Source organism: Lacerta agilis, chromosome 17 (assembly GCF_009819535.1).
Source record: "Lacerta agilis isolate rLacAgi1 chromosome 17, rLacAgi1.pri, whole genome shotgun sequence".
In the NCBI taxonomy this organism is placed as follows: Eukaryota; Metazoa; Chordata; class Lepidosauria; order Squamata; family Lacertidae; genus Lacerta; species Lacerta agilis.
The window spans coordinates 35,910,245-35,932,430 of record NC_046328.1 but is presented as its reverse complement, the minus strand read 5'-3'; the positions used below and the strand labels follow the sequence as shown (position 1 = coordinate 35,932,430).

The window sequence follows — 22,186 nt, the reverse complement described above, 5'->3', positions numbered from 1 at the left end:
GATTGTAGAAACCGTCTTGCTCGGCTGCTAACCAGCTTTCCCCACAATCCAAAGTAGCACCAATACTATACATTTTTTTCAGGAAGGGGGAAAAATGCATATTTTTCGCTTCCCTAAGGAAATACTAGAGCAAAGCGAATAGGGCTGGGAGGCTTCAGACTCAGTGCTGCCCTCTGGAAGGGAGCGAGTGGAACAGCAAGGGCTCCGAGTTCCAGTCCAACCACCAGCCTCTTTTTCGCCACAGCTGGTGGGGTTTTGCTGGCCGGGGTGGTGTAGATCAGGTCGAGAGCTCCCTCCCCTTCCGAGCTTTGTCACTTTAGGCAGGTTCGCAGGCCTTGGGGACCGAAGCCACAACAGAACTCCACAAACGTCCCGTGCATTTCCAAAGGGCTTCCGCAAGGAATTGAACCCAGCAACGGCAGTGGCAGGTCGTCCATGCACGACCCATAGCGCTGTGTCCCAAAACAAGCTGGAAGTTGGAGCTGCGCAGACAGTTTTGGCCTCCTTTTAGCTGGCTGTAAAATGGGCGTCTCGGGGTGTGTGTGTGTGTGTGAATGGGATTGGGGATGGCTGCATAGGAGGGAACCAAAATTTTGGCGGTGGGTCTTCAGGGAGGGAGGGAGGAGGCCGAGAGGGGTGCAAAAGTACCCCTTGGAGTTCCTTAAAAGTCAAGGCCACCAAACTCATCTGTGGGCCCCGTTCTCTGCCAGAACGTGGTGTGTGCTGTCGCAATTGGTCTCCCCTCTTCCTGGCCTCCGTGAAAGGGGACAGCTTAAAAGGAAATGCAGGAAGAACGATGAGTCTGTAGCTTGGGGGGGGGGTAGGTTTCTCGAGGGAGCCAGAGACTCCTCTGGAAATACTGGGGTACAGTATAAAATACTCCTCTTGGAGAGAGCACAGGAGAGGACGCTGATGGGAATTTCTCGCTCCTCAATTTCGAATCCTATTTGGTCCTTCAATGCCTTTGCTGCGATTCACTCTCCAGCGGATGGGTCCCCCCCCCTCCCTGGATGACGGGGGCTCCCGCAGTCTGCGAAATATATTCGCCCGTCCCCGGTTCAAGTAAAGGTGCGAGGAGTCCAGGATCCCGCCCGCTCGCCGGCGCTATCGGCTGGGTCCGGCGTGGCGCCTCTCCAAGGCGTGGGTGCATGAGGCACAACAGACGGCTTTGTAGTAGGAGTAGACGCAGAGGCGGGCCTGCACGATCACCGGGCAGTTGTGGTATTTGTCCCTGCAGTTCTCGTCTGCCGGCAAAAGAGAAAAAGGCAACATGAAAAAAAAAGCGTTTCCGTGCGCTCTGGTGTCCGCCACGGTGTTCCGTTACGCCAGAAGTGTCCGGAAAAGCTGTCTGTGGACAAATGCCGGCCCCCTCAGCCTGAAAGCGAGACAAGCGCCGCAACCCTGGACCTAACCACCCAGGGGTCCTTTACCCAGTGGTGTAGGAAGGTGGGGGGCGATGGGGGCGGGGTGCCCCATGTTCCAGGGGAGGGGGGTGATACTCGGCAGCCCCTCCCGCCACTCCCCAAGCCAAGCCCCGCCGCCCGGCTGCGGGAGCACCAGCGGCGGCCCAGACGGAGTGCGCATATGCGGAACATCGCACATGCGCACTCTGTTTGGGCCGGCGCTGCTGCTGCTCCCGCAGCAACCTTGCGTGCCGCCGAGCGCGAAAAGCAGCACGGATGGGGCAGCCCCACGGGCCGCCGATCGCTTGGCGGTTCGCAAGGTCGCCGCGGGGGCAGCAGCGCTAGCACGGAGGACCGCGCATGCGCAGTGCGTTGTGACGTCACGGCGCATGCGTCAGGACGCCCCGTCAGGCTTCCTCCGCCACTGCCTACCACCACGTCATACAGTAGGAACTGGAGGCAGAAAAATATCTCTGCAAATAAACAACCTTGCAGAAATGCACCCCCTTGGGCGTGTGGAGTTTTTCAGCCTGCCTGACCGTCCTCCCCCCATTTTTGGCCGTAGGGAGGAAGAGGGGGGCCGGGTGGGTTACCGAGGTCCAGGAGGCAGGGCTGGACGTTGCAGGGCCGTTTCTTGACGGGCTTGAGATCCGGCGGACAGAGGTTGCTCAGGGTCTTGTTTTGGGTCAGACACTGGACCTCTCTCACTTGGACGCCCCCAACGCAGGACCTGGAGCACTGAAAGGACAAAGGGGGGGGGGGGTGGAACTGATTGTGGAATATGGGTATGAAATTTACAGCATTTTAGGGTTTAAGAGAAATTGATATGAAAATGATATACCGGTGGTATCTAACACCGAGTAAACTGGCAAAAATGTATAAATCTAAAACCAGTGTTGGAAATGTAAAGAGAAAGAAGGTTCTTTTCATCATATGTGGTGGTCTTGTAGTAAGCTTACTGGGAAATGATATACAATGAATTGAAAAGGATGTTCAAAATAACTTTTGTAAACCCCCCCCCCCACAAAAGGTTTTCTTTGGGGAATTATAGTGACAGAACCACCTAAATTGTATGGAAATTCATTCATATATGCTACTACAGCAGCAAGAATGCTACTTGCCCAAAAATGTGGAAGGGGGTTCGTAGCTGCCGGCCGCGCCAACCCCCCCCCAGCCCCACCCGCGTCAGACCCACGCCCTCACTCACGGAGCTCCAGGCGGTGGAGAACCAGCGGGCCTCGCAAGACGTCCCCACACAAGGTTGCAAGGAGGGCGGCTTCTCCAGGTGGGCGCAGTCCGAGGCGTCCGTCACGTTGAACTCGGCGCCCAGCTTGCTGACGCAGATGAGGTCGCGCCGCTGGGTTCCCGTGCTGCAGTCCGACGAGCACTGAGGGGGCGAAGAGGCAGGGGGAGTGGGGATCAGGGCCGGATTTAGGTTTCATGCGGCCCTCAGTTCAGGGGCGCAGGGGGCGGGTCACCCCATGTTCCATAATGGAGGGGGTGACAAATTATCAAGGAACAATTACTGCCCTACTAGGGCGGTTCATAAAAAAACTCTTTTTTTGAAAATGCCTGCTCCAAAGGTCTTATCTTACTATACTAGGGATTATATACCTATATATGAAATTTCATGCATATCGGTTAATATCTTGACCCTCCTCCACCAAAATAGCTGTTCACTTGGCTGTTTTCCTATGTCGTGAAGGCTGAAATTTCAGTTCAGAGAACATTTACTGTTCCCAATCCTAACTCTGTGGAAAGCCATCTGATTAGACTTTAATTTGATTTTGAGATGTTTTTAGGAGGTAATTTAATTATTGCTTGATTTTTATACCAATGTTATGTATCTGGTGTTAGCCACCCTGAGTCCGACTTCGGCCGGGGAGGGCGGGATATAAATAAAAGTTTTTTATTATTATTCCTTTGTAAGAAAATATGAAAGAACGTAAAACCATTTTTGCAGCGGGGGGAACAATGGGGGGGGGGTTGACAAGAAATTTTCCGCACTGGGTACCACCTGACCTTCCTACGCCTCTGCCTCAGTTCCTGAAGGTAATGGGGCCCTTTATATGTCCAGCTGTCCTTTCTCAACAACAATTTTTGTGTGTGTTGAATATAGGAGCATATATGTTTTGGGACTACAACTCCCATCATCCCTGACCACTGGTCCTGCTAGCTAGGGATGATGGGAGTCGTAGTCCCAAAACATCTGGAGGGCTGAGTTTGGGGACGCCAGCCTTAAGCTTTTGCAAACCAGGTTCAAACAATGCTGGCAACGAGACCGGAGCGGGATGTGGGGTTCTGCTCACCGGACTCCACGGCCCAGTGTACCACCGGGTGACCCTCTGGCACGGACCGCCATTGCATGCCCTCATGTCGGCTGGTTTGGTGCCGGCGCAGTTCTCCTCCACCTGCCCATTGGCGGCGCTCGAAAGGCAGACCACCGAACGCCGCTGGATCCCCGTCCCACACTCCGCTGAGCACTGGAGAGCAGAAAAGGGGAGAGAGGAAATGCGAGAGAAATTTCATATGCTTTATCATAAGATCGTGGCCACTGGTCCCATCACCTCCTGGCAAATAGAAGGGGAAGAAATGGAGGCAGTGAGAGATTTCACTTTCTTGGGCTCCATGATCACTGCAGATGGTGACAGCAGTCACGAAATTAAAAGACGCCTGCTTCTTGGGAGAAAAGCAATGACAAACCTAGACAGCATCTTAAAAAGCAGAGACATCACCTTGCCGACAAAGGTCCGTATAGTTAAAGCTATGGTTTTCCCAGTAGAGATGTATGGAAGTGAGAGCTGGACCATCAAGAAGGCTGATCGCCGAAGAATTGATGCTTTTGAATTCTGGTGCTGGAGGAGACTCTTGAGAGTCCCATGGACTGCAAGAAGATCAAACATATCCATCCTTAAAGAAATCAGCCCTGAATGCTCACTGGAAGGACAGATCCTGAAGTTGAGGCTCCAGTACTTTGGCCACCTCAGGAGAAGAGAAGACTCTCTGGAAAAGACCCTGATGTTGGGAAAGATGGAGGGTACAAGGAGAAGGGGACGACAGAGGATGAGATGGTTGGATAGTGTTCTCGAAGCGACTGGCATGAGTTTGGCCAAACTGCGGGAGGCAGTGGAGGATAGGGGTGCCTGGCGTGCTCTGGTCCATGGGGTCACGAAGAGTCGGACACGACTGAATGAAACAACAACAATCATACAACTGGCTCTTCTTATCACTCCCCTCCTCAATACCCCAGCAGCCTGAGAGCCATTTCTTTGTATATAATTTTTATTAAATTTTCTGTTTTACAATTTAAAATACTCATTTTTGCATCTGTAAAATATCAATGACTTCCCTTCTCTTTCCAAGGTTCATTTTTACACAGTGCTTTTTTTCTAAAAAAAATGTTTAGGGGTACTCTCATTCTGAAAGGACGCGGGTGGCGCTGTGGGTTAAACCACTAAGCTTGCCAATCAGAAGGTCGGCGGTTCGAATCCCCGTGACGGGGTGAGCTCCCGTTGCTCAGTCCCTGCTCCTGCCAACCTAGCAGTTCGAAAGCACGTCAAAGTGCAAGTAGAAAAATAGGTACCGCTCCGGTGGGAAGGTAAACGGTGTTTCCGTGCGCTGCTCTGGTTCGCCAGAAGCGGCTTAGTCATGCTGGCCACATGACCCAGAAGCCGTACGCCGGCTCCCTCGGCCAGTTAAGCCAGATGAGCGCCGCAACCCCAGAGTCATCTGCGACTGGACCTAATGGTCAGGGGTCCCTTTACCTTTACTCTCATTTTGACTCAAGATAATCACCATTTTATAGTTCAAATCGGAGAAAATAATTACAGTAAATGGACAGAAGTACAAAGATTTACAAAATATTTTGGGGTATGCGTACCCCTGTGTACCCCTAGAAAAAAGCACTGATTTTACATATCATGAATCCCTGCATATCTTAGATAAAATATACCATTCAGTATTCCATTATTACATCCATCATAACTTTATTTACACTGTTGAATTCATCTCAATGCTGCCAGCGTTTCCAGCCGTATAGTTATTTCACATATATTCAATAAACGTTTCCCAATCTTCTCTAAACCTAAGTACTTCTGGTTCCCTTATTCTATATGTTAAGTCTGCAAACTGCACATATTCTGTCAACTTTAGTTGCCAGTCTTCTTTGATTGTTACCTCACTCGTTTTCCATTTTTGGGCTAGCAAAACACAGGCCACAGTAGTAGCAGCACTCATAAATAACCTATTTTGACACCTGGGAAGAGAGGCAGCCATTTCTAGCTCATCTCCCACAAACCATTCAGACCTCACTTGCAGCAACCTCTGGGGTTTCGTTCAAAAAGTGCCTTGGAGTTAACTGAACGTCACACGAGTGAACTGAAGTGCATTGTGCAGCTATTCATTTGAAGTATCGGGGAGCGGTCTGCGCGGCCAGAAACGGAAGCGAGGCAGGAGGGTAGCAGCATAGGAGGAAACGCGTTTGCACGGGTTTAATCCAGCTCTGGGAGTCATGGGGAATTTCGGGCTGGGGAAGAGAGGCAAGGGAGAGAGACAATGGGTCAAAAAAGAAAGAGGAGGTACCGTGTTGCTCCAGTCGCTGTAGAACCAGGTGCGCACGCAAGGCCCCATGTCGCAAGCTTCGCTGGTCTTCGGCCGATGGTTCCCTGGGCAGTCACTGTCGCGGAGCAAGTCGCCGTGGTTACTGACGCAGCGGACGTGGCGCGTCCGGTGGCCAGTGCCGCAGAGGACCGAGCACTAGAAGGGAGAAGGAGGAGACAGGCTATCGTGCATTCTGTTTCGACATCCAACAGTGCCGAATGCCGAAAGGTTTAGGACAAACAATACAGTGCCCAGTTAAACCGTGGAACTCCCTGCCACAAGAGGCAGCGATGGTCGTCAACTTCGACGGCTTTAAAAAAAGGACGAGGCAAATTCATGGAGGATAACAAGGCCACCAATGGCTACTAGCTGAGTCTCCGTGGTTGGAGGCAGAAATGCTGCTGAGTTCCAGCTGCTGGAAACCGCAGGAGGGAGAGGGAGAGGGCTCTTGTGCCCGAGTCCTGAATGTGGGCTTCCCATTGGGGCATCTGGTTGGCCCCTGTAAGAACAGGATGCTGGACTAGATGGGCCACTGGCCTGACCCAGCAGGGCTCTTCTTATGCCTTTGTGGAACCTCCAAATCCAGTGGCAGTCTATCCAGGTTTCTAGGTTCTTTGGGGTATTCGACCACTGTGAGAACAGGATGCTGGGCAAGATGGGCCCCTTTGGCCCAGCTGCAAGGCTATACTGAGGTTCTTAACCTGCAACAACTTGTTGCAAGGGCAGCCCCACACAAAGCCCATGGCAGAAATCAAGCCTTACCAAATGCCAGGGTGGATAAAAATCATTGATTTAAAAAACAAAAAAAATCAGATTTTTAAAAATTTAAATCGGATTTTAAAAATTTTAAATCAGATTTTTTAAATAAAGTGCTTTTGGAGGAAAAATCTTTCTAAAGATAGTTTTCTATTTAAATTACATTATAGTCCAAACGCTATTCCTCAGGAAATAAGGATTTGTTTTAAGTTTTTCATGTGTGCTAAAACTCAGTCTAAGTGTTTTTTAAACCATTAAACCACATCAGTTAACAAACCTGGATACATATGCTATAATGTTACTGTTTTAGTTAAATAAATTGTCTAAATTGTTATTAAGGAAATGAACTATTTGTCTCCTTCCAATAAAGTACAGCAGGCAAGTTGTCCAAATATAAATAGTTAACTTATTAAACCACAAAATAATTTCATAATTTATCTGTCTATGTATTTCTAATTGTATGAACCAAATCAGTAATTTTGGATATGGCTGTAAAAACTACTCTGAAAATTTGTTATTCCAAAAATGAAACCTTCATCTGGTTGTAAATATTAAGATTATACCAGCAAGAATGAGTCTTTCTGTAAAAAAAACAACAACCTTTAAATCAAGTCTTACTGAGTAGTGATTTAAATCAACTCCTGCTGACTAGTGAATTAAATTGTGATTAAATTAAATTCAAAGTGTTGGTGCTGACCTATAAAGCCCTAAACGGCCTCGGTCCTGTATACCTGAAGGAGCGTCTCCACCCCCATTGTTCAGCCCGGACACTGAGATCCAGCGCCGAGGGCCTTCTGGCGGTTCCCTCACTGCGAGAAGCAAAGCTACAGGGAACCAGGCACAGGGCCTTCACGGTGGTGGCACCCGCCCTGTGGAACTCCTTCCCATCAGAGGTCAAAGAGATAAGCAACTACCTGACATTTAGAAAATACCTGAAGGCAGCCCTGTTTAATCTGTGACATTTTAATGTATTTTAACATTTGTTGGAAGCCACCCAGGGTAGCTGCAGAAGCTCAGCCAGATGGGTGGGGTACAAATAAATTATTATTGCGCGGGCAGGCAGAGTCCCCCTGAACCCCAGGGCAGCCCCTGAGGGAAATAACGATGCATGACAACGTTCTATGGGATTAAATTGGCCACAACTTTATTAATATTCAGATGTAGGGAGACCTTGGCTCAGGCACTGGGCGTTTATCCTTCCCAGCCCCCCAGCCGGGGTTCTGGGTAACTTCAGGGTTATCCAGCATGAGTGGGGAGTGGGCTAGTCTGGAGAACATATGTTCAAGCAGATAGCCCGCCCCCCCATGTTCGCCGCCGCTGGAAGGGGAGGGCAATGACGACCATGGGCGTATGGTCAATGCCTCCCACTGAGACCCCTTTAATGGGAACCCTGTTATCGCCGCAGCAATGGGGGCGGGGGGTCACCGCCCCCCACCCACCCCCCAATCTTGTAGATGACTAAAGGATTCCGCCCAAGGCTTGCAACCGCCAATTGCTACGGGAAAGGCGAAACCTGCCAATGCAGGGAAAGTCCTTTCCGGCCCTTCAACAGCGACCTTGACATAGCAGCGCCTGCGTGCCTGTGGAGAAAAGGTGCTTAAACCTGCAAAATAAGCATCAATTGAGGGAGTGGAGGGTGAGGAAGCTCTGAATCCAACGGGGCCGCTTCCCAGGTATGACTCAAGTTCTATTGTGTGTACTGTATAATCCCTCCTTCTACCTGGCCAGTCCCCCCCCCCCCCCGGCAACACCTCCCTAGCCGGGATTGGGCGGCTGCTAGAGTAGGTGGAGTCCACAGGTATCCGACCTGGGAAGGTGATGCCAGGACCAACTGCCAGGAGCTGCACCGTGATCCAATGGGGCTACTCGCGACCACGCAAAAGGCGCACCCCGTTTGATGTGGGGGAACGCTTCTTCTTCTTCTTCTTCTTCTTCTTCTTCTTCTTCTTCTTCTTCTTATTATTATTATTATTATTATTATTATTATTATTAAATATATTTGATTTAAATAGAATCCACCCCGCTGAACGCACAACATTTCACATTGTCTTACACCGATGCCCATTTTGCAGGCATCCCTGATATCCCCTCCCCTAGAGTTTGCTGCTGCTTCCCACACTGAAACGACCCCCAGGGGCCCATCCTCTCCTCCCCCCGGCTACCACCGGGTCCCTTACCGAGCTCCAGTTGGTGCGCACTTCCCAGCGGCTGCAAACCTGGACTTGGCAGGCCTGAGTGGCGTTGGGCTTCTCCAGCTGCGCGCACCTCTGGGGGTGCACCATGGTGCTGCGGTTGGCGTAGATCTGGCGGCACAGGACCTGGCGGTGCTGGGTGCCCAGGCCGCAGGATTTGCTGCAGGCCGACCACTCGCCCGCCTCCCAGCTGGAAAAGAGACGGACGGGGTGGGGAGAGAGTCGGAAGAAGGGGAGGAATGAGCGGAGAAAAAAAAGGAATATTCCCTCGCAAGGAATAATATCAACAACAAAGTCTGGACAGGATTTTTGGTTTCAGCTTCTCTCTGACCGCATTCGCAGGGCAGCTTATCCCATTTGCCCGACGTTTCCCCAACTCACGGACATTGGACAAAGCGGAAAGTCAGGGGATTCGGAGCAGATAAAAGAAAGGGTGTCTGCGGAACTCTCTGCCACAGGAGGCAGTGATGGCCACCAACCCAGATGGCTTTAAAAGAGGATAATACAAAATCATGGTGGAGGAGAAAGCTATCAAGGTCTACTAAGCACAACGGTCATGCAAAGATCACCGGTGTTGAAGCAATGATTCTTCAACACCAACTTCGTTGGACTGGCCGTGTTGTGCGGATGCACGGTGATCGTCTTCCAAAGCAACTACTCTGTTCCGAACTTTAAAATGGAAAGCGTAATGCTGGTGGCCAACAAAAGAGGATCAAAGACTGTCTCAAGGCAAATCTAAAAATATGTAGTATAAACACCAACAAATGGGAAACCCTGGCCTGTGAACGCTCCGGTTGGAGAACAGCCTTTACCAAAGATGTAATGGGCTTTGAAGACACTCGAACTCAAGACGCAAGGGAGAAACGTGCTAAGAGGAAGGCACGCTTGGCAAATCCACACCATGATCAACTCCCGCCCGGAAACCAATGTCACCACTGTAGAAGGACGTGTGGATCCTGAATTGGCCTCTCCAGTCACTTACGGACTCATTGTTAAGACCGTGTTTATGGAAGACAATCTTACTCGGCTACGAGGGATCGCCAAAGAAGATGAAGAAGAAAGCTCTGGCCTTAACTGGAGGCAGCAGTGCTCCTGAATACCAGTTGCTGGAAGCCGCGTTGTGGACATCCCATAATAGGCACCTGGTCGGCCACTGTGAGAAGAGGCTGCTGGACCAGATGGGCCATTGGCCTGATCCTGCGGAGCTCTTCTCGCTTAACTGGCCGAGGGATCCGGTGTACAACTTCCGGGTAATGCGGCCAGCATGACTAAGCCGCTTCTGGCGAACCAGAGCAGCGCACGGAAACGCCGTTTACCTTCCTGCCGGAGCGATACCTATTTATCTACTTGCACTTTGATGTGCTTTCAAACACCTAGGTTGGCAGGAGCAGGGACCGAGCAACGGGAGCTCACCCCATCGCAGGGATTCAAACCGCCGACCTTCTGATCGGCAAGCCCTAGGCTCTGTGGTTTAACCCACAGCGCCACCCGCGTCCCATACCTTCAGAAAAACGTAGGGTATAAATGCAACCGTTAAAACGAATGATCGCAGCCCACACGACTTCAAAAGGTTCTGGATTTGCTGGGCGAAAGGGTGAAGCGGCGAGAGGCCGCATCCTGATATCAGGCGTTCCCCTTCAGCGGGGGACAAATTGTACTCTGTAGTCTTGCAACAGAGTCTGCATTGAGCAAGGTGACAGGCAAATCACAATGCACAGGGTCGTACAAGGGGGGGCGAGGGGGCGGGCCGCCCCGGGTTCCATAATGGAGGGGGTGACAGATTATCAAGGAACATTTGGGGGGGGGGGTTGCAATTTTTTTGCAATTTTTTTTAAAATGCCTGCTCCGAAGGTCTTATCTTACTATACTAGGGATTATATAGCTATATATGAAATTTCATGCATATCGGTTAATATCTTGACCCTCCTCCACCAAAATAGCTGTTCACTTGGCTGTTTTCCTATGTCGCGAAGGCTGAAATTTCAGTTCAGTGGAGCACTTTACTGTTTCCAACCCTAACCCTGTGGAAAGCCATCTACTTAGACTTTAATTTGATTTTGAGATGTTTTTAGGAGGTAATTTAATTCTTGTTTGATTTTATACCAATGTTGTGTATCTGATGTTAGCCACCCTGAGCCCGACTTCGGCCGGGGAGGGAGGGATATAAATAAAAGTTTATTATTATTATTATTATTACTTGTTATTATTCCTTTGTAAGAAAATATGAAATAACGTATAACAATTTTTGCGGGGGGGAATCAATGGGAGGGTTGACAAGAAATTTTCCGCACCGGGTACCACCTGACCTTCCCATGCCTGGGGTGCGGGTGACAAAAAATGTTTTGCCCCCGGGTACCAATTTACCTTGCTAGGCCCTGACCGTGCGCCAGGGTTTCTGCAGAGAGGGGTTGTTAAGTCTGTGACAAGTGGAGGCGGCTTGGGCCCGCGTGGTGTCTTGCTCAAGACGGTGGTGACCTACTCAAAAGTAGACCGCCATTTCCCAAAAGCTCACATATGCAAAATTTAAATAGGGACAGAGGAAGTCCAGGCGGGTTGTCACGAGGCCTCCAGGGCTGCAGAAGGCAGCAGCTGAGTCAAAAGGAGTCCCATAAGAGGCAAGGGTGGATTGGACACTCACTAAGCTGGGCACGGCTCCGTGTTGCAGGCTTCCTCCGACACAATGGGCTTGGGGATCAGGTGGCATTTCTCCTCCCCCACCTCCTCTTGTGTAATGCGAGAGATGCATTGGTAGACAGACTGCCAGAAACCTGTAGAGAAAGGCGGTGAGGAGCATACTAGCAACTTTAAAAATAAATCAAGTTTCTAGTCCTCAAGGCTGCGGAGAAGGCAATCGAGGGGCCGAGAACCACAGAACTCAGCATATACTGGCAAATGTGGTCCCTTCACATGGTCTGAATGCCTCTCTTTTTCCTTTGCGCGATGGCTTCGTTCTCGCCACTGCTGTGGGGGCACCTAACAAGCTTAGAGGATAAAAAACCAACTCGCAACACTAGTATGGCACTTTCTCGGATCTTTCCGCGGGCCTAATCCTCACCACAACAGCCTTGTGAGTGTTGTAAAGCGCTTAAGAGACCGCCGTAGCCGAGTAGCAGGTGCGTCGTTTAAATAAAAGCAAATACATTTTAAAATCCCCCCCCCATTTTGCAGACGGGGCAAACTGAGGCCGAGAGTGCGTGGTTCAGCTATGGCTAGCGAGTGAGTTTGTGGCAGTTCTGAGTTTCGAACCAGGGACTTCCCCGATTTGCAGCTAAGCTTCCTACTCCATGGTGCTACTCCAGCTTTCTACAAGTCAAGTAAAGTGACGCTGCCGGTCACCTTCTTCCACCTTAAGTTCCGCCCTTGCAGAATCGAGAGGCAGTGTGGCGTAGTGGTTAGGGCGCCAGGCTAGGACTTGGGAGAGACCGGGGTTCAGAAATCCCCACTTGGCCGTTCCCTGGGTGTGACCTTGGGGGACAGTCGCCGCCTCTTAGCCTAACCTACCTCGCAAGGTTCGGGGGGGGGGTGCGATTTAAATGAAGAGAACCACACACACCTCCTTGAGCTGCGTGGATGGGATACGCGAGCAACGGACGCAACTTAGTAGCCGAAGGAGGCGAGGCAAAACTAAAATGATCTTCTCTGGCGCCCCCTACTGTTGGGCTCCCTGCCTTCTGCCCTATCCGCCCCAATGGGCGCCAGCTGTAAGAGGCTGGTAAGTCAACCCAAACCTCCACGCGCAGGAGCAGTCTACCTCTGAATAGCAGCTGCCAAGGGACATAGGACTCACCTTTCCCGCAGGTGGCGGAGCAGTCGGTGTTGCCGATCCGCCTCCAGTAGAAGTCCTGCAAGGGGTCGGAGCCATGCTGAACGGGAGGGGGCGGGGGCGGAAGGGGTGGGACGCGGACATTCCTTTGCAGAGTCCCGGGGCTCCTCCCCGATTGGCTGGACGAGGCGGGAGGGGGCGGAGCCGCGGCACGGCTCCTCCCCGATTGGCCGGACGAAGCCGGGAGGCGAGGCGGGGCGAAGTTTCGGGCATCCGCCGGCGCAGGGCGTTGGTGGCTGGGCGGGGGCTCCATCTGGTTGCCGGAGGAAACCACAGTCAAGGCACCTGGCGGGTACGGAGTGGGTAGGAAGAGAAAGGTGATTTTTTTTTTGCTCCCCAGCAATGGGCTCCATAAAAGGCTGTAGGCTTAAAAAAAAAAAAAGACATGGCACAAAAGGAAAATGCTCTGGGATAGAGGAGGAAAACACAGGCCTACCACCTAAAACAGGCATGGCATTGAAGGAAAACGGACTGGGATGGAGGAGGAAACAGCGGCGTACCCAGGATCAAAACTGGGGGGGGGGCAAGTCATGGTTGTTCAGGTTGTGACATTTCAGCACGGAAAGGCGAATGAAACCAAAATTTTAGGAAAATTATATATAATTATAGCAGTGCTTTATTACGGAAGTTATTACAATTATTTGCTTGATTTTTTTTTAATTTTCATTCTAGTTACATGTCTTATACCAGGGGTGGCCAACTCCGAAGGGACTGTGATCTACTTTCAGAATTAAAATCTGGCAGTGATCTACCCCCATTTTTGGGGGTTCAGCTCAAAGTTGTTGACCTTTTTTGGGGATGAAGAATGCCCCATTTTTTAGGGGTTCGGTTCGCTTTTAGATTACTGACCACATTATGTAAACAGCAAACAAAAACAGCTTCAAGAAACAGAAAAACTCCCCCCCCCCCGAACAGAAAGCCCCCCAAAATGCCTGAAAGACTCAGTTTCCCAGGATCCTCAGCCCTCGCAAAGGAACTACTCGCCATGCAAGGGAACTCAGTTTCCAAAAGCTCCCTTGCAACGATCAGCCAGCGCAACACACACACACACACAGAGAGAGAGAGAGTATCGGGCGAGAGCTCAATTGTTATTGAGATTTTGGGAGGGGGAGAAAGACCAGTAGTTGAGCTTTTTTAGGAGAGCTTTTTTCTTCCTTTTAGGCTGCTGATAACCATTTAATTTTTATTTATTCATTTGTTTTGCATCTGGGGGTGGGCAGCTGCCCCCTGCCCCCTCCCCCGGGTACGCCCATGGGAGGAAATAAGCAAACACAGGGGTTTGGGTTTTTTTTGCCCGCCACAGTGGAACATGAGGGGGGGGGGGTTGGTTTGCTCACCAAAGTCCTGCCGGGGGCTCCGTAGGTCAGGAGTGGGGCTCTCCGGCTGTACAGAGGCCAGGAAGAACTGGTAAGAGACACCAGGATTGTCTTGCTGGAAGATCATCTGTGGGAGGCAGCAGAAAAAGAATTAAAGCAGGGGCATGGAAGTAAGGGGGGCAACATAAAATGAGCACCTTAAGTCCCCTTCCCCGTTGGGAGTTAACAGTTCCCTTCCTCTTTTTTGGGGGGGCAGAAACAGAGCCTTGGGGTCCCTTTCCCAGTGTCAACATCAGAGAAAAGCCTTGCTGGGTCAGATTAAAAGACCTCCATGAAGCCCATGTCGTTTGTCCCCAGAATCTGACATGCAGAGGTAGACTCTGTCTGGACCTGGGGGCTCTACTTAGCTCCCCCATCATCAGCCTGCCTTGAACTCCCCCCCTCCCCACTTTAAATATGTCTCAGCCCATTGTCGTCCACCATCTCCTGCAGTTTCATGCGTGGCAAAAAAAAAGGGTTCAAGCACAATCCCTCCCACCGTTGCTGCTCCTTAGGTGGAGAAGGGGAAGGAGAAATCCTGCCTTGGCGGCCCCTCCCACCCAAATATGGACCGCCCCCCCGGGGGGGCATTTTGGAGAGCCAAGGTGCATTCAACAGAAGGCTTTGCTCATATCTGTGCTCATACTTCTAATCCTTGGCCCCCCTTAAGACTTTGCAAGCCACACTTTTCCAAGCTAGAAATGGAAGCCTTAATGATCAATTATTATTTATTAAACTTATCAGTTGCTGCTTTTTTTTTTTAATAACAAAAGCACCGTATTTTTCGCTCCATAGGGCGCACCGGACCATAGGGCGAACCTCGTTTTTAGAGGAGGAAACCCAGAAAAAAAAATATTTTTTCTGGTTTTCCTCCTCTAAAAGCCCTGTGGTTTTTTTGTTTTTGTTTTTTTGAGGATCAGCTCAAATTTGTGTAGCTTTTTTTGTAAAGGGAAAAGCCCTGTTATTTTGAGGATCAGTTCAAAGTTTTGCAGCTTTTTTGCAAAGGGAAAAGCCCTGTTTTTTTATGAGGATCGGCTCAAAGTTTTGCAGCTTTTTTTGAAAAGGGAAAAGCCCTGTTTTTTGAGGATCAGCTCAAAGTTTTGCAGCTTTTTTGCAAAAGGGAAAAGCCCTGTGGTTTTTTTTTAGGATCAGCTCAAAGTATTGCAGCTTTTTTTGCAAAGGGAAAAGCCCTGTTTTTTCTGAGGATCAGCTCAAAGTTTTGCAGCTTTTTTTGAAAAGGGAAAAGCCCTGTTTTTTTGAGGATCAGCTCAAAGTTTTGCAGCTTTTTTGCAAAGGGAAAAGCCCTGTTTTTTGAGGATCAGCTCAGATTTGTGCAGCTTTTTTGCAAAGAGGGAAAAGCCCCATTTTATGGGGTTCAACTCACATTTCTGCAGCTTCTTAAGGAAAGGGAGCCGTTTCTACAGTTTCCAGACAGATAATCTAATCAGCCAGTCACATGTCACTGGGGAAACAAACAACCTCCCTCTGCAGCACATTCAACAATGGAGGCCTGGGCGGGGGGGGGGAGGGAGCCGATGCTGAGCGGGGTCCTTTCAACACCCCCTGTTCTCTTTGTAAAAAAAAAAAAAAGCACGATCTGCTTTTGGCCCCTGGGCAATTCAGCTCCATAACACGCACAGATATTTCCATTTACTTTTTAGGAGGAAAAAGGTGCGTCTTATGGAGCGAAAAATGCGGTAACTCAAAGCCACTTGCAACAATGGTAAATTCACGCACCTATTAAAACCAGCATAAAACAGAGAAACCTGAAAGTCCTGAGGACTAGAAACTTGGGTTCCTAAAGCGAATAAACAAAAGCGGAGCCCCGCCTCCCCCTTGACAGAAGAGGTAGAGATCTGCATCTGGGGTGAGCCAGAGACATACAAGCAGCACCGGATTCAATCTCTCCTCTCCCTGAGCCCCCCACCCCACCCCACTGCGTACTCACATACACATCTATAGGTTCTGTCGTGGGCCCGTCCGCTGCCAGGGACTCGCCCTCCCTCCGGTCGCTTCCCGGACGGCTGTACACAAAAACGGTGCCAGCTGCCTCGTAGCGCCCCGGCGGGTTCACGGCCCAGTTTCCGTTGATGATGGATTTGCCGCTGTGGCTCCGAAGGGCTGGGAGATTGGGGGAAGAGGGATGAGAGAGAGTGGGGGGGGGGGAGAGAGAGAGTAAACAGCAACATGGAGCTACGGCCGGTTCAAAGCCCCTCCTCTGTGGCCCTCACTCCCCTCGCTCTGTGGCCCTCACCCACCGCCTGGTGCAGCTTTTTTTTTAACAATACAACCGCTCAGTTTGGCTTACAAGATTATCAGTAAAAACAAGTCAAAGGAGCAACTTTAAAATGCTCAAATCCAACGCAGCGACAAGGTTAAAATGCAAGTCAGCGTTCTACACATTGCCTATAACAAATAATATTTTTTAGCAGGTGCCGAAAAGAGGACGGGGAAGGCAACTGCCTGGTGTCCATCGGCAGGGAGTTCCAAAGTGTGGGTGCTGCCACACACTAGAAGAAGAAGAAGAGAAGAGTTTGGATTTGATATCCCACTTTATCACTACCCTAAGGAGTCCCAAAGCGGCTAACATTCTCTCCTTTCCCTTCCTCCCCCACAACAAACACTCTGTGAGGTGAGTGGGAATGAGAGACTTCAAAGAAGTGTGACTGGCCCAAGGTCACCCAGCAGCTGCATGTGGAGGAGAGGAGACGCGAACCCGGTTCCCCAGATTACGAGTCTACCGCTCTTAACCACTACACCACACTGGCTCTAAACTAAACGATCAGTTTCTTACAAATGCAGGGCGAGTATTATGTAGCAGAGTCATGAGATGGGAAGGAGGGTGGGGTAAGTCAGGGAACCAAGGCCCCCACCCTGGAGCCGGCTCTGAAGGAATGGCAGAATGCCTCTGAGCCCGTACAGAGTGCACATGGGTCGCCACGGAGGAACGCAGCCTGCCTGCCTTCTCCCTGTCCATAGATCTGGGATTAAGGGGTAGAGGGCTTCTGTCTTGGATGACGATGGTGATGTTTTACAATTTTCCCGCGCCCATCGGACGGAGCGATTCCAACATCAAGCTTTGTAACCTGGCGGCATCAGCCGTCCCAAGTGAAATCAGCCCTTTATTGAGAACAACGAGGACTAGAATCTTACTTTATTTTTACAGGAAGATTCGCAGCTCAATGGCAAGGGCACACACTTTGCGGGCTCAGTCCTCAGCATCTCCAGATGGGAAAGTCCCCTCTTTCCTTGAAACCCTGGAGAGCCTCTGCCAGTCAGTGTAGGCTATACTGAGCTAGATGGCCCAATTGTCTGCACTGGTAAGAGGCTCCGCTTGTACAGATGTTGAATTTCTATGTGCGTGCATGGAGAACATCTTCAAGAAGCGGATTTATAAACCCACTGAATTAAACAAACTACACCTGGAGCAAAGGGAGGTTCCTGTCCCTCTCTCTCTCCCCCCACCCCCCACGGCGTATACACATACCCAGGTAGTTAGGGCTGCGGGTCATCTCCTTAACCTGGATCCGGGTGGCCCCCGCCGGGATCTCCAGGATGCGGTGGTACCCGATGGGGACGTCCGTGTCGCTGAAATTCCCCACGACCAGCTTGCAGGTGGTGTGGTCCCCGCCGCAAACCCCGCAGCTGTCCAGCGTGCGATTCGAACCCAGGACCCCGTCGCAACCGGGGGTCTGGCGAGGCCATGGAAAAAGAGGAGAAACGAGGCCGAGAGATGAGTCGAGCGAGGAGAGAGAAGAGGTGTCCCCTTTCATACACAGGGCAGGATCTGGTTCTCCAGCTGTTTCTCTGATGCCTCCAAGTTTCCTTCATTCCCCGGCAGCCCCAGAAATATATTTTCTCCTCTCTCTTAGGTGCTGCCACCTCCTTAAAAAAACCCAGATCCCTTCCGAGCTAACGAGAAAAACGAGTAAGCGAGCAACTCACAAGGCACTGCCCAGCCACGCAGATGTCCTGGGAGGAGGATTCGCACGGGGTCCCATCTTGCACTTTCTCCGTGTGTCGCACGTAGAAGCGGTAGCCAATGGGGCGGCAGTTCAGCTCGCAGCGCTGGGACCCTCGCACTGCAGGATAGGAGCAGAGGGAAGGAGAGAAGTCAGTAGGATCAGAAACGGGGGGGGGGATGGGGACGGACGGACATGTGCATGCTTAGTCGCCTGGGGCGATCATGGGCTCCTTTCCAGGTGACCAGAGGAGCATTTGCAAGTGAGTAGAAAGACTGGAAGCAAGTACGGGATTTAAGGGAAAGCGGATGAATGATGAAATTTAAGAAAACTAAAGTAGAGAAGGAAGGAAGTCTGAAAACTCGGCGGAGTTTAGATTTTATTGTAAAGATTGTATCTGACAAATGTGTGTTAAGCTTTGTTTATTATTTGAAAATAAAAATATATTTGGCAAATAAAAAGGGAAGCAAGTGCAAATTAACAAACGGACCTCATGAGGGGGCAGTAAAGTTTTGGGGTTAGGGGGACCCTCTGCAAGGCTCTGTCTCTAGGACCTTGAACCCGAGGCAAAGCCTTGACAGAGAGACACTGTACAAAGGCATTTGCCCCATCTGCTCTTTACAAAGGAATAAACTGATTTGGTTGTCATGACTATCCCCTGCAATGTGGGCAAGAAAGGATTGTTCAAAAGGGTTTGGGAGACGGTGGTGTTTAGAAGCTCCCACAGTGAGGACTAGAATCTTGAGACCGCGGCAAAACGTTGACGAGGAGTCAGAGATGCTCTGCAAATTTAGGCCGGTTTTTTTAAATACCAATCCTGCCTTGCGAATCTTGGTAAGAATTAGGTGGAATCTATACACACATAATCCCCCCCCCCCCCGAAAATGCTTTTTAAAAAGTGTTTTTAAAAATACATGTGCATGGAATTTTCCATAAGGCTCGCCATCGCCATCTAGTGTCACATTGTATATTGCACGTAAAACACACTTAAAACATTTTATTTGCAGCTGTAGAGCTGAGTCCTTGGTTGGTGGGATCTGTGAAAAATACTCTGTTCAAGATCTCTAAAAATCCCCGCTTGCAGAATTACAGGTTTTCCAGGTAGTAATGGGAGAATCCCTGTTGCAAAAAGCCCTCGATGTAAATGCGTCCTAAGGAGAGCAACATATTTGTTTGTTTGTTTCATAAACTTTATATACCACTCGAATAAAAGGGGGGACCCTCCAAGTGGTTTACAAAACATATACAACAAAATCAAAAGACAGTTTAAAAACAACCATTTTAAACCTTCAGAGTTGAAATCAATGATATGCTAAAAACCTGATTGAAATACATTTCAGCGTTCTCTGTGCCTGTTTGGGCTTTGCCGAAACAACACAGTTTTTAGCAGGTGCCTCCTATGAAAAATGAGGACTAGCACCTTGAACTTGGTGCAAAACCTCCCTCTGTCATATATCCGATTTCCAGATGTGGCCCCCAAGGCTGCCTCTGCTACCTTCCCACTTATTTTCTGGCCGCCAATATGTTTTTCACGTCATCCAGGTTTTGTTCTTAAAAAGAAGTTGCCAGGCCAGGGTGGCAAGTGAGGGCCACAATGGCAAGCGAAGGCTTGGATGGCAAGTGAGGGCTCGATTTCGCCCCCTTCTGGCTTTCCTTGCTATAGCGTGGAGACCTCTAGCCCGGCCGGCCAGGGCCCTGCCGAATGAAGGAAGACAAGAACAAAGCGCCTTTTTGTGCAAAGTCTCCCACCATCGCCGCCGCCGCCAGCCCTGCCCCGTCCCGAAGTGCTTAAAAACATAAATATTGGCTCTGGATGTCAACAAAGAAGGCCGGCAGAGGGGAGGAAGGAGGTCGAGACGGCTCTGTCTGGAGACTCCCCCCCCTTGTTTACTTAAGAATATTTAAGCTTACATGGGATTTAGTTTCAGGATGTAGGCAAAGAGGCAATGTTTGGAGGCCCAGAAAGACCTACTGATGGTCTCTGACACCCACAGTCTGGCAGACTGTGAGGGGAGAGTGTAATCAAATGCACTCTGTACGTGCTCAGATGCCATTTTCCTTTTCTCCCCTTGCCTGGAAAACGACCTGCCCAGCTTTGTACCATCTCTGTAGAACCGAGGCTGAAAGCGCCCCTGCCCAAAGCATAGCAGGAAAGATATAGGGCAAAGATTATGCCAGAGTTTCAGAGATTCCTACATTGCAGGGGGTCAGGCTGCATGACCTTTTAGGTCCCTTCCAACGCTGCAATTCTATGATTCTATGAATCCCAGAACTGAAAGACTAATACTGATGGTAAAGGTCTTGGGGGGGTCACGTTGAACTGGAGGTCATAACTTCAAGCTGGCCTCAGGGCGTAACTGTGTCCCAAGGTGTAGCTAACCAGGGAGAGGGAAATGCACTCTGTGCATGCTCCGGGGTCATCTTGTTTAGTATTATCATCATGAGGAGTTCCAAGGCTGAGAAAGCAGATGCCACGGCTAAGATTAAAACTCTTCCTGAAGACATTAATAGCAGGGGGCTAGCAGGGGAAGAAATTAAAAGGGGAAAGAAATGGAGGCAGGGAGATATTTTACTTTCTTGGGCTCCATGATCACTGCAGGTGGTGACGGCAGTCACGAAATTAAAAGACGCCTGCTTCTTGGGAGGAAAGCAATGACAAACCTAGACAGCATCTTAAAAAGCAGAGACATCACCTTGCCGACAAAGGTCCATATAGTTAAAGCTATGGTTTTCCCAGTAGTGATGTACGGAAGTGAGAGCTGGACCATAAAGAAGGCTGATCGCCGAAGAATTGATGCTTTTGAATTATGGTGCTGGAGGAGACTCTTGAGAGTCCCATGGACTGCAAGAAGATCAAACTTATCCATCCTTAAAGAAATCAGCCCTGAGTGCTCACTGGAAGGACAGATCCTGAAGTTGAGGCTCCAGTACTTTGGCCACCTCATGAGAAGAGAAGACTCCCTGGGAAAGACCCCGATGTTGGGAAAGATGGAGGGCACAAGGAGAAGGGGACGACAGAGGATGAGATGGTTGGACAGTGTTCTCGAAGCTACTAACATGAGTCTGACCAAACTGCGGGAGGCAGTGGAGGATAGGGGTGCCTGGCGTGCTCTGGTCCATGGGGTCACGAAGAGTCAGACACGACTAAACGACTGAACAACAACAACAAGCAGAGGGGTCTTTCGAGACAGACAGACGCCCATTACAGGACCAGCCTTCTCAGAAGTGTGACTCTGAGCATGTCAAGAACGCTCCCTTTTCTGACGCTGTCCTCCCAGGAGGAGGACGTGAGGGAAAGGGCAGAACACTGTGTTCCCTCGAGCCGGGCAAGAGCTGTTTTCTGCAAAAACAACAAACAAACCAAAAAAACCACAACACCCCACAATATGTACTGTACTTTGCTCTGACAAGTTGTGTATTTTTGGAAAAAGGGAAATGGCCACAGCTGCCGTCTTCTCCACATCCGGCCAGCAGAGGGCGCTGGCAATCTCCCCACGCCACAAATCACCCACAAATGTTTGGGGCACGGTTGGAGGGCGAAGACCCCAGTGATAAAGCAGCTTCATGGGTGCGATGGGTGGAAGAGATAAGATATTGTATATAATCCTTAGCAATAATTAAATTTCTCTCTCTCTCTCTCTTTCTCTCACACACACTCCTTTCTAAGCCAGAAGAGAGGCCTTAAAATCTCCCAGCATAAACACAGATTTTGGCCCCGGGCCACCAATGAGATCAGCTCCAAAAATGACACACGTGGGAAATGAGGGGGTGGCCGTTTGCAGGGCCGACAGCCTTCCCCGCCCGCCTCACATTCCAAACTGCTTCTTGCACACCTTCCCTGAAAGGCAGAAATCCCACCGGTGCAGCTTCCCCTGCAGCGATGCAGGGGAACGGCAGCAGTCGCCACACCCGGCCTTTCATCGCCCTTGCAGCGTCCTGTGGCAAGGAGTTCCTCAGGGCCACAAGGAACGCAGCTTAAGCGTTAAGGGTTTTGCCGGATGGGTCTGGAAACCCGGGAGACCCTTCTGGGCAGAATGGAAAGAGTGTGGCCTTTTTAATAAAATAAAATTCCTCCTCAATCCCCAGCTTCAAGGAG

At 50.2% G+C, this 22,186-nt stretch overlaps 1 protein-coding gene across 1 annotated transcript in view; it reads right to left on the bottom strand.

Moving 5' to 3' along the window:
• Nucleotides 1-1,008: 1,008 nt before the first annotated feature.
• Nucleotides 1,009-22,186, bottom strand: part of ADAMTSL4 (ADAMTS like 4) — a 36,150-nt gene continuing 14,972 nt past the window's right edge. Inside the window, exons 5-16 of the mRNA XM_033136254.1 lie at nt 18,074-18,210; nt 17,616-17,820; nt 16,077-16,249; nt 14,111-14,216; nt 12,738-13,058; nt 11,589-11,718; nt 8,936-9,140; nt 5,985-6,158; nt 3,713-3,886; nt 2,611-2,790; nt 1,997-2,141; nt 1,009-1,244 (exon numbers count right to left, since the gene is read on the bottom strand). Of these exons, the coding sequence (XP_032992145.1) occupies nt 1,105-1,244; nt 1,997-2,141; nt 2,611-2,790; nt 3,713-3,886; nt 5,985-6,158; nt 8,936-9,140; nt 11,589-11,718; nt 12,738-13,058; nt 14,111-14,216; nt 16,077-16,249; nt 17,616-17,820; nt 18,074-18,210 (2,090 nt within the window). The 3' untranslated portion in view covers nt 1,009-1,104. The remainder of the gene's footprint in view (nt 1,245-1,996; nt 2,142-2,610; nt 2,791-3,712; nt 3,887-5,984; nt 6,159-8,935; nt 9,141-11,588; nt 11,719-12,737; nt 13,059-14,110; nt 14,217-16,076; nt 16,250-17,615; nt 17,821-18,073; nt 18,211-22,186) is intronic.